We start from the raw sequence: 11,616 nt of genomic DNA on the forward strand, positions 1-11,616 counted from the left end.
CTAGACTGATTGTGTACTTCCTTTCCTATCCTTTAATTTTTTTTTGAAGACTGAAGTAAAAACCTCTTAAATATTTCAGCTTTCACATTGCATTCTCTTTGAGGAGCCTGACTTCCTTCTGCCCCTCCTATTGGGTTCTCTCCCGCTTCTGGATTTTATTGGGGGGCAGCTGGACCACTCTTCTCCCACCTAGAACCCACAGGGAGCCAATTAACCATCCTTCCTTTTCATGGGAGCAGCAAGTTTGCCTTACTCCTCCCAGAGTCAGGTAAGAATGTGCAGCTCACTACCTGCCCCATACTTTGCAGCATGACTGAGGGAAAGCTCAAGCTAGATTTGCTGCTCGTGACTTTTTTAACTCTGAGACTGAGATTGCATTCAGCCATTTGGTACATGCACTGGTAACCATTAAAAGTCAAAAGCTGCTACACAGTGGGTGCATCTACATGTTCATTAATGCACTATTGCTACTGCACATTAAGTTTAATACCTCTAATATGAGGTACTACATAAAGGTGCATTAGACTGCCCTAATGTACAGTAGCAAAAGTGAATGCCTTTTTAGTGATGCTTAATGTGTACTAGACTAATTCTACATTAGCATATTAGCACTGTTTTTGCTGTGACGCTTTCATGTGCAATAGAATAGACTACTGCACATTGAAGCACACATGTAGATGCCCAGTAATATATGATACATTATTGCTAAAGCACCTACAAAAATAAGGCAAAACAATACTAGCTCCACATTTGTACACCTGCAAAGATCATTATTTGGAAAGTGCTTGCCCTGTACAGCTTTAGTCCTAAGCTTCTGTGGTTACATACTTTGCCATTAACAATAACAGTTGGTTCATACCATTAACTGCTTTTGTTATACCTCTCTTCTTTTAAAACAGAATTTTCTTCTTCTCTTTTTAAGCTGTCATATGTTTTGTTTCTATAAACTAGAAAACAATTTTAACAGTGAAAATTGCTTTTTAACAATGTAAATAATGTATGTTGTGCTGTTTCTATTGTGTTTTGTGACAAAGTTTGAAATATAGTATTTTTACATCAGTGACCTATGAGATGTATTATCTTTCATGAGTCCCCTTTTAGAGAAATTGCTTATTCTGAAAAGATCAACTGACTACTCAGAAAAAAATTGAGGAAAACTTGAAGCTTTTCAATTTTATTTCAGATTTTCCTTTTGGTAACATTGGGAAAGCATGCAAATGTTGTTGTAACCATTTTTTCTTCCTAGGCATTAAGAAAAACATTAAAAAATATAGACCTCTTCTACATCATTTTTTATATAGAAACAAAAGATTTTTTTATATATATTGAAACTAAAGATAAATGTGAGACATTTTGTTCTAAGCCTTTAATTCAAGACAGTTATCAAAGAATTACTCAAGTGTTGTATGTAGCTGGATGATGTAGCCCAGTCCAGCCAGGATGCCTGAGGCAGCATGATTGTGGCAGTGTAGCTACTGTTGCAGAACCTGTTTTTGCACCTCTCCAAAACTGGGGCTGCTCCCCAGTTATATTCCTGAATGTAGCTTTTGAAACAGGCTGAATATAATTTTTCTTGGTCTTATTTTTTATTTACATTGTGTTCAACACTGGTGATTGAATTCAACATTGAGCAAGACAAGCAGTGGACAAGACACTTGATTAATTGAGTCTGCTGGAGTATTCTAATCCAGTGTGCTGCAACGTCACATATATTCAGCATCCTGCATTTCAAAATGGCAGCAAGGGCACTTTAGCTAAAACTCATCAAACAAACTTTAGTTAAAGCAACCCCACAGCCATTTTGAAATGTGGGACGCTGAATACACATGATGCTGTGGTGTTTTAATTAGAGCAGTTGACCAGGAGCCACTCTAATTAAAATACGATCTCCCCCCAGCCCTGGAGCTTGGGTATAGATATCCAATAGTTCTTTATATATCAAAGCCAGTTACAAAAGAAGGGTAGTAGAAGAATGTACAAGTGGTGAATAGCTAGATCCAGAAGAGACCCCATGGAGGAACAACTTAGATAGCTAGATTCTGCCTAAATTCAAATTGGTAGTCCAAACCACCCCCTCCCCTCACCCCTTGCATGGCTGTTTTCAAAGTCTAAAGATGCTTAACTCTGTAAGCATCTCACAATTTTATTTTAGCGTTACGTTAAGTGCCTGTGGATTCACAAGTGTCATCACCAAAGCCCCTGTCTTGACCACGTTGAGCAGCTGGGCACTTAAGTTACATCTAAGCTCCTTGGCTTGATCAGTTAGATGTATTCTAGGTACATCTACAGCACATGTAGACAGGGTCAAGCTTCTCAAAAAATCCAGCTGTGGGTTATTTCTTTTAGTTTAGTTGTGGACTCCTTGTTCTCTCTCCAGTTTTATTTATATAATTGTTTGTTCTGTAGTGTGCCCAATAGCTGTCTGCTAAGGTAAAAATAAGTGAAACAAAACACATTTATGGTTTATGTGACTGGAAATCATTTCTATCCAGCATAGTAGGGTACTTGCTCAATAATGATTCATTCAAGTGAAAGTATGGTGCCTGCAGGATTGCCACAATCAGAAGTATTTCAGTGGAGTAGCGCTAGTGATGCATTTTGAGCAGTACGTGGGAAAAGTTAATTGAGGCACTAGAACATACAGAAGTTACTTATTTGGCTCAGTTCTTCTTAAAATATGCAGCTGGAAGGACCTGAAGATAGCATCTAGTCCAGCCCCCAAAACTGGTGAAGAATCAGCTATGTCTGTTTAATTCCATTCTTAAAAGCCTCCATTGAAGGAGAGTCCATGGTTTCTTTTAAGAACCTCATTCCAGTACTTTACTACCATTTCAATAGGTTTTCCTAATGTCTAACTTACAAGTTGTTTGCTGCAAAATAAGTAAAATCACTTCTTGTCCAACCCGCAGTGGAAATGGAGGACAGCTGATCACCACCCACCTTTTAACCTTTTTTGAAAATTGTTATCATGCAATTTCTTCCTCAGTCATCTCATGAACCACATTTTGTTGTGGCTTTGAGAACTAGAGCCACACAGAAGGGAGACTTGAGGCACAATGCAAACATAGCAATTATCTGCAGAACTGTGAACAGAGAATGCTTCTGAGGCCTCTCCCACAGACGGTATATGATGTACTCATCCAGAGCCACCCACTTTTTCCCCCGAGCTATGGTTTCAAGTTGCAGTGAGAAAAATCCTTCATTTAGGCTACAAAAACGCTTTGCTTAAGCTAAGCACCTGGGATGAAGTCCTGATCCCATTGTCATCAGTGGCAAACCCCTATTGCTTACAGTAAAGGCAGGATTTTAGCCATGTAGCACAAGTCTGGACAGACCAGATATCACCTTTAGGGGAGGGAAAGGAATGTTGGTTGTTGTTACTTTGTGCATGTGTGTATGTGTTTATAATGATGAAGCTGCTTGTGTCTAGATTAGAATTTGAACTCCCAAAAAGTCCATGAAAGCTCAAGTCCAGTGTCTCCTCTCAGGACTTTTTCAAGTATTTTGTCCTGTTTCAATGACTGGTTAAGAGACCCTTTCCACCAGCTTGTTTGATTTTGCAGTTGCATCTTTCTGTGTGGTTTCCCCCTTCTGTAGAATGATCCCCAACATGCCTTGACATGATACAGAAGCTTGTGTGTCTTGGTTCAGCATTCCCCCATTCCTAACTTATATTTGCTGCTCCAAATGGTGCAGCTAGCCAGATCTCCCAAGTCAACTGTCTTAAACATACCAGGCTAGTTGTACATCATGTACATACAGCTTAAACAGAAGTTATGAAACAGCAGGAGCGCATCACTGTGGCAGCGTAGCGTTGGCATCACGGTTTGTGCCTGCCGACACTACGTTGCTGTAGCCTTAAGAATCACTATGGGATGTAAGAGAGAAGGCAGTCCCTTGGGTACATACGGCCTGGACCATTTATTTTTTTGTATAAATTGTATTATCTAAAGTCCCAGCTTAATTATCTAACACTTGCACATAAAATAATTTGTTAAAATACTTATATTTATGCCTAGGTCCTGATTCTGCCCATGAAAATGTAATGGAGGGATCTCTGACCTATACAGAGCCCACATACTCTGGTGGGACACCATAACAGTGCAGAGCTATACCTGGGAGGAGCTCATTGTTAATTCCATGTTAATTTCTTTTCAAAGTACTAAAACACGGTGCAGTAACCGCCTATTTTTAGCCACTACTTTGCCATAGCAGCATGCTAAAATGGGGGAGCCTGCCACTACGGTGAAGTAGCTGCTGGTCATGTGTAGACTCACATAATCACTACATTCCCACAGCACATTGTACACCAATGTATCATGTCACTTTGGCGATGTAAGGTGACATGTAGACGTGCCTTTTGTGGCAGCGATTTTTTTACAAGCAGAACACAATAGTATGTTCTAATTCCATGCATCCTCATCAAGAGAAATACTGATTACATGAGCAGGATACACTAGTATCCTCACATTTGAATGTGTAAGGTTATCAAATATAGTTTATATAAAGATGCTAAGAATTCTTCATTGTCAGAGGTCTACTTAAAATAATTTATATTCCCAGCCTACACTGCAAGATGAATAATATGATCCTCTGCACTGTGGTATTATCAAATGGGAATCTAAATTCAGGGTTTTATGTAAATAAGCAGTGCTAAAAGGTATTACTATAATTGTAAATTGGATCTGTGTGGAGTTTAATTGAAAGAAATCCCTAATGTCAGTGTCACTTTTCAGTATACATAGACTTCTATGGAACATCAGTAGAGTAAGAGAAATTTCAAAAGTCAGAGACTATTATAATAACCTTCCTTTTTAAATTTTCCTATTTCTCCATCACCTGACCTAAATAGCTCCAGAAATTAATTTTGCTATATGTGTCCCAAAACAACCAGGATGCTTTTCTAAAACTGTTTCCAACCAATTATAAATTATCTCCATGCCAGAGCTATCTGACTTTTACCTCCTGCGGCAGAGCATACATCGCCCCCTGATATCACTTAACTTAATGTGAAGATATCTGAAATGAATCGAGATTAGAATATAATAAGATCTGGAAAACTGTAGATCCCTTTTATATAGAACAGCTTTAAGTCTGTGACATTGGATCATTAGAGACTCCTTTAAAGTTACAGTTGGAAGGATCTGTAATGTATTTCCAGGCCCTAAAATAGAAAAGGTGCTTGTCATGAGTTTGTGACCAGCTGTCATCCACAGATTATTCAGTAAAGGCAGTTTCTCCCTAGGGAATTGTATTTCTGTACTGTTTATAACTATAAAAGTGATTTAAAGACAGGTTGTTTATTATGGCATTAATAAATTGATGAGTGTATTTAGTAATACATTTTGCAAACCTTTTCAAAGATGGGATTACAGCACTGGCTATTAGGAGGCTATTAATGAAATAGGCAATAGAAATGGAAAATGCAATTAAAAGTAAAGTTCACAGCAGTAATATTCACCAAGCTGAATGTAAAACCAGATACATTTCGTGTGTAGGAAATATTGAGCAGAAGAAGCGTCCTCTTTTAGTTTGCTTGCTCTGTTGTTCTTTCCTGCAAGTGATTGCTTTTTATAGAATGAGCACTTTAAAGTGCTCTCTGTATGTTTTAGTATTTTTTCTGTTCTCCACACACACACACACACACACGCACGCACGTGCACGTATGGGCACAGACACTATCTGTAAAAACACAAAGGTATACTTATTTACTTATTTTCTTAATTAGAGTCTAACAATGTAAAGCAAAATCTCTACAGCCATGCATCTAAAGGTTGCTGTAAAATGCTTGTCTTCAACATTGCCAAGTTATGAGTCTGCTCCCCCTGCAAAATTAATTGAAATAAAGAAGCTCTCAGTGCTTCTAAAATATTAATATGCTAAGACAGCTATCCAGTTGGCAGCCCACAGGCCACATGAAGCCCAGGAGGGGTTAACCTGTGGCCCGTAGGCTCCTGGTCTGTGCACCATTCCCTCCACAGTTCCCTGCTGTTGTCACCAGGCTCTTCAGGCTCTGCCTTCTAATTCCTGTCCCCACCCTGCAGGGCAGGATGGCTGGATGGGACAGAGCAGGGGGTACGCTGTGCAGTACAGCTCTGGGGAGCGGGGGTGGGGGGAGATATTCTATGCGGCATGGTAGCAGAAGACACAGAGTCCAGCCGGGAGGGCATGTGGCCTCAAGCCTGTCAGAAGTTGCACAGCCCTGTACTGAGGTTTCCTTTTCTAGTGGGCAGTTTATGCCAGTATGCTCTCTCAAACAGTGACCAGAACCATAGGCTGTTGTCATAAAAGAACTACAGGCATCACTGAGCTCCATTGACTGTTGTTCCAGTGTTTATACGCTGGTTCCAAGGGGCTCGGTGACTTGTCTCCCATCAATTTACCTTTAGCACGCATGCTGTGAAGTCATTTAATATTTGTACTTTAAAGTCAAAGCAGCATGGATATGAGGAAACTAGGGCCCAATTCTGTCTGTCCTCAAATAGGAGCTTTTTCCACCAGGGCAGGGGGCATGGACGGATGATCAGCCTGGCTCCCGGCTGCAGGGAAGCCTGCAATGGGTGCTTTACTTCCCTGCCTGAGCCAGGCCAATCACCCAGCCAAGCCCTCTGCTTGGCTGACAGGCCAGCTGAGGAGGGACTGGAGGGGAAAATGCGCCCCTCCAAGCACCCTGGCTTTGGACCCCAGCCAGGCTGTGCCCAGCACAGGGGGTGGGGGACCCTCAGTGGGAGCCGTTTTCCCCCCACTCTCTCATCAGCCAACCTGCCAGCTGGGGCGGGGGCATGGCCGGGTGATCACCCCAGCCTCTGGATCAGATCAGGGCTGCAGGCTTCCCTGCAGCTGGGAGCTGGGCAGCTAACCCTGTGATATGTTCTCCTCGGCCAGCAGGCTGACTGAGAAGGAAGTGGGGAGGAAAAACAGCAGCCTCCTCCCCCTCCCTCTCCCACCCTCATTGCAGACCCCTGCTGCGTCCCAAGAGCGGAGGAGCAAGCACAACCCCTGGTGCTGCCACTTTGCTGGAGCCGGCCTATGGGGGTCAGAGCATCAGGGCTGTCCGGCAGTTCCTAGGCAGAGCTGTAGCTTATCCCTGCCCCTGCTGGGGAGCCAGGCCTGCCCTGCGCCCTCTGTGAGTGTTGGGCAAGTCCTCCCCTCCTGCATGGCCAGAGCCAACCCCTGCTGCCCATCAGCCCTGCCTGGCACAGCCTCTGTGGCTCCTAGCCCACTCCACCCACCAGGCTGTGGCAGGGCTACAGCGGGCTGACACTGGAGGAGGGAGGGGGCTCATATCCCAGGCTGTAGCTCCCTTGCCGCAGCCTGTCCTGTAGTGCGGGGCTCCCCAGTGAGTACAGCCCACAGCCTGGCAGGTCCTGTGGGGCAGCTGGGGGGAGGGGAATGCCCACCCTGTGCCCAGCAGAGGGGGGAAGCCAGCAGTGGGGGCTTTATTCCCTTGCCGGCTTGGAGCTGGGTTGATTCCCCAACAGGGGAGGGGGTGAGGCAGGGGAATCCACCCCATTCCTGGCTGCTGGAGATGGAAAAGTCCCTGCTGGCAGCTGGGGCCAGCCCTGCTCTGCTGGAGCAGAGAGCACAGAGCACAGCCCAGGGCTAAGAAGCATGACGGGATGCTGGGGGACTCTGATTTAATGTAAACCGGGAAAGGGTGTGGGACAGAAGATACATAAACCAGTTTGACCCAGATCAGTTAAGTCTGATACTACATTCAATCAGGTTTGTCTTAAACCAGTTTTGGCCATTTTGAAACTGGTTTAAGTGCACTAAACTACGTTCTGTTACAGGTTTCAACCAGTTTCTGATCACTTAAACTGGTTTATGTGCAGCTTCCATCCCTAGCCTTATAGGGTGCTTGTACATGCATCAAAATTGGCCTTTAAAGCAGCTTAATTGGTCTTTTGCACTGCTTTAGTAGCTTTGCTATTTACACCTTCGTCAGTGTATTTCGCTTTAATGTCATGACAATGTACACGTTCGACAGCATATTTCACTTTAAATGACCTTGTTACATCATGTAATATTTTAGTTTGCTACATAACAAAGTGCAACCTTGCACAGGGAGCTGGAAGCCCAGACATGCTCAGGGAAGCTGCAGCTTGGTGGGATTCCAGTGCCCCATGCAGCAGTCCCACCGCCTTCTCCCGCCACCAGCACACCCAGCCACCATCCTGCTGCCTTGCTGCACTGCCCCAGGGGCAAGCCAAGCTGTTCCTGGGTGGTCCAAGGTGGCAGGAAGGCGGTGGGGACAGTGCATGGGGTGCTGGAGCTTGCCTGCCTCTCCCACAGCTGGAGGACCAGCTGCTGGAGAGCCAAGCAGCTCCTGAGCTTTGGGGGACCCTGGACCTTCCCTCCAGCACCCTCCTGCTAGCACCCCGTCCAGGCGGTCCTGGGGGGTGCTACCACTGTGAAAGGAAGCCCTGGGCAGCTCAGGCTGTGCAACCCGGTGGCAGCTCATGCAGGCAGGCTCCACTGAGAAAAAAAAGAAAAAAGCAGTGAGGGGCCTGATCTTTTTCTTTTTTTTTCCCTCCCAGAGCCTGCCTGCCTGCCTGCCTGAGCTGCGCAGGGCCTGGTGCTTCCCTCCACAGTGGCAGTGCCCCCTGGGACCAGCTGGGTAGGCTGCTAGTGGGCAGATGCTGGTCAGGGTGCACCGCCACCTCAGAGGGAAGGACTGGGGTCCTCTGCAGCTCAGGGACCAGTCGGCCTGCCGGCAGCTCAACCCCCGCACTCCCCACCACGGCAAAGGTAGGTGGGCTCTGGGGGTGGAAAGATCAGGCCCCTCACCTTTTTTTATTCTGGTGCAGCCTGGCCAAGGCAGGGGGAGGCAGGTGTGCTGACGGGGGACCATAACACACTGTGAGGTCACATGACATGACGGAGGTCCCTAAATTGAAATGGTGGGTTTTTAAATGACACAATTAAAAACCCACCAATTAAAAACCCACCATTTTGATTTAGGGAGAACTAAACCCCTGTCACATGTACAAGCACCCATAGTTTATTTTATTATAGATTCAGAATGCATTGTTTCTCCATTGTTTGCAAAGAGAGAAGAAAATGATAGTGCAGTCAAACAACTGAATCAAGTATTTGTTTTAGAGTTAGAGCTGATTGGGAAATACATTTTATTGCTAGTTTGGATAAAGCTAAATATTTATGACAATTGTTGTAACAGAGAAGTTTCTAAAAATAGAAACATAACATTGGGGCACACTCAACAAATAATTAAAGGCATACTTTCTATTGTATGAGCAAATCAAGTACTTTACTGTGTCAGAGGCTAGTTAGGTGCCACGTTAATTATGTCCATATATATATAACTAATGTGTATTCAAAGCAACACTAACTGTATGTACTGACATTCCTGTGCGCTATTTAGTTATAATTTTTTCGCATAACATTACTTTTCAGTTTTTTTAAATGTAAGCCTTTCTGTAATTTATGTATAAAATCAACTGAGCACTTAAAACAATTTTGCTTCTGTTTGGAAAATATTTACACTAGATTATTCTTGTATTAATGTTGTAGTCCCTTTAAGTGTACAATAAAATGTGTGTGACAAAGGAGCCTTGTACAATTATAGGATGTAAAGATACTTGAATACTGAAACTCTTCAGAGTGGTATATTTACTTTATCTCTGAATAGTAGCAGTCAAAATTCAGAGCTGCTGGCTAGCTGTCCAAATGTTTCTTGCATTAGAGCATTGTAAATTGCATTAGGATATATTGCATTGCTCAAGTTGCTGTAAAATGGACAACTCTTACAGTCTAAATTTTTACAGGCTACAGTATGGATGGTTAGCATACTTCTTGATCAAATTAGCGTCCTCCCATTGGCATTTGTACTTCCGAAACAATGAGGTATACTGTTTGAAATTTGGGTCTAGAAGACTATATTTGCAGGTCAGGAGCAGTACATAGGAAATTTATTCTAAGAATGAGACAAAGGGAAACAAATTAATTTTGAGTAAGAACTTTTCCTGTTCTTTTGGCATTTCTAGGCAGCAAACATCCCACTGGCATCAGAACTTGGCATCGATGACATCCATTTTGATGACTTTTCACTTGATGTGGATGCCATGATTACTGCAGCCCTCCGCATGTTCATGGAGCTTGGAATGGTTCAGAAATTTAAAATTGACTATGAGGTAACCATCTGTTCTATAAAGATATCTGCCACTTTTGTCTTGGCAGTGTTATGTCCGTTTGTACACATTTTAGTAGCCCTGATACAATTTGTACTTTTCATTTCAGACATTGTGTAGGTGGCTTTTGACAGTTAGGAAGAATTATCGAATGGTTCTGTATCACAACTGGAGGCATGCTTTCAACGTGTGCCAGCTGATGTTTGCAATGTTAACTGTAAGTATCTATTCAGAGAGACAGTTCCATAAGAGCTTTTATTGTCATGATATCTTACCTATCTAAACATGTTTTCCCCAATATTTGTTTTCTAGTTATGATATTAATTTATTTGAAATAGAAATGTACAAGAAATTAGGACATCCAACTTATAGCATCACATATTTGGCAACTTTTTTAGTATTTTAGCAACAGTGTTATTGCAGGCACATTAACATGACTAATAACAGATGGCAGTTTTGGAGGACTATATTATTATCTAGCTCTCAATTTTACAGCAGTGATTTCCTTTCCTGATTTTGCATTTACTTCTGTCTTTGAAAATGGAGGTCACAAGAACGTGGAAGATTAGGATTGTTTGGTGTGTTTTTCTGTCCTAGTTTCATTTAAATTGATATAGATGACATTGCCCTAAAACATTTTAGCAATGGTCTTAGCTGTGAACTATATGGTTCCTACAAACTCCGTAGACAGCATAGTACTGTGTTCTGCTATCAGCAATCATAGAGTCTTATCTCCTGTCAGCATAAAAGTAACTCTTGGTGATGCTAATAATCTCTTTTACCTGTAGAAAACATCACTACAGGATAGAATTCATATTTTCAAAAGTTGGTAATGGTATTCTGCAAGTAAGATGGGGCAACTGACAACTGACGCCCAGGAAAAAACCAACCTATTAAATAGGTACTTTGTGTCGGTCTTTCATCGGTCCCATGGGACGCCCATGCCCGCTACGGGACAGGGAAGTCCAGGTGCGGGTGATCCCCTGCCCTCCATTGATGCTGACTTCGTGAAGGAACATCTTGAGAAGCTGGATACCTTCAAGTCAGCCGGCCCTGACAATCTTCATCCCAGGGTACTCAAGGAGCTGGCGAGCATCATAGCCCAGCCTCTAGCATGGATCTTTGAAAACTCTTGGCGCTCTGGTGAAGTGCCCGAAGACTGGAAGAAGGCCAATGTGGTGCCTATCTTCAAGAAAGGGAGGAAAGTGGATCCGGCTAACTATAGGCCCATCAGCCTGACTTCTATCCCGGGGAAGATCTTAGAAAAGTTTATTAAAGAGGCCATCCTTAATGGACTGGCTGACGCCAACATCTTAAGGGATAGCCAGCACGGGTTTGTTGTGGGTAGGTCTTGCTTGACCAATCTCATTTCCTTCTACAACCAGGTGACCTATCACCTGGACAAGGGAGAAGAGATTGATGTCATATATCTTGACTTCAAAAAAGCCTTTGACCTGGTTTCCCA

At 43.3% G+C, this 11,616-nt stretch overlaps 1 protein-coding gene across 2 annotated transcripts in view; it reads left to right on the forward strand.

Annotated features, from left to right (window-relative positions):
* PDE11A (phosphodiesterase 11A) overlaps nt 1–11,616 on the forward strand; it is a 275,983-nt gene that overhangs the window by 183,781 nt on the left and 80,586 nt on the right. For both annotated transcript variants that reach the window (XM_025216276.1, XM_025216277.1), the window contains exons 11-12: nt 10,008–10,154; nt 10,261–10,368. In XM_025216276.1, the coding sequence (XP_025072061.1) occupies nt 10,008–10,154; nt 10,261–10,368 (255 nt within the window). The remainder of the gene's footprint in view (nt 1–10,007; nt 10,155–10,260; nt 10,369–11,616) is intronic.

The sequence above is a fragment of the Alligator sinensis genome, unplaced genomic scaffold (genome assembly GCF_000455745.1).
Source record: "Alligator sinensis unplaced genomic scaffold, ASM45574v1 scaffold173_2, whole genome shotgun sequence".
NCBI classification, from domain to species: domain Eukaryota; kingdom Metazoa; phylum Chordata; order Crocodylia; family Alligatoridae; genus Alligator; species Alligator sinensis.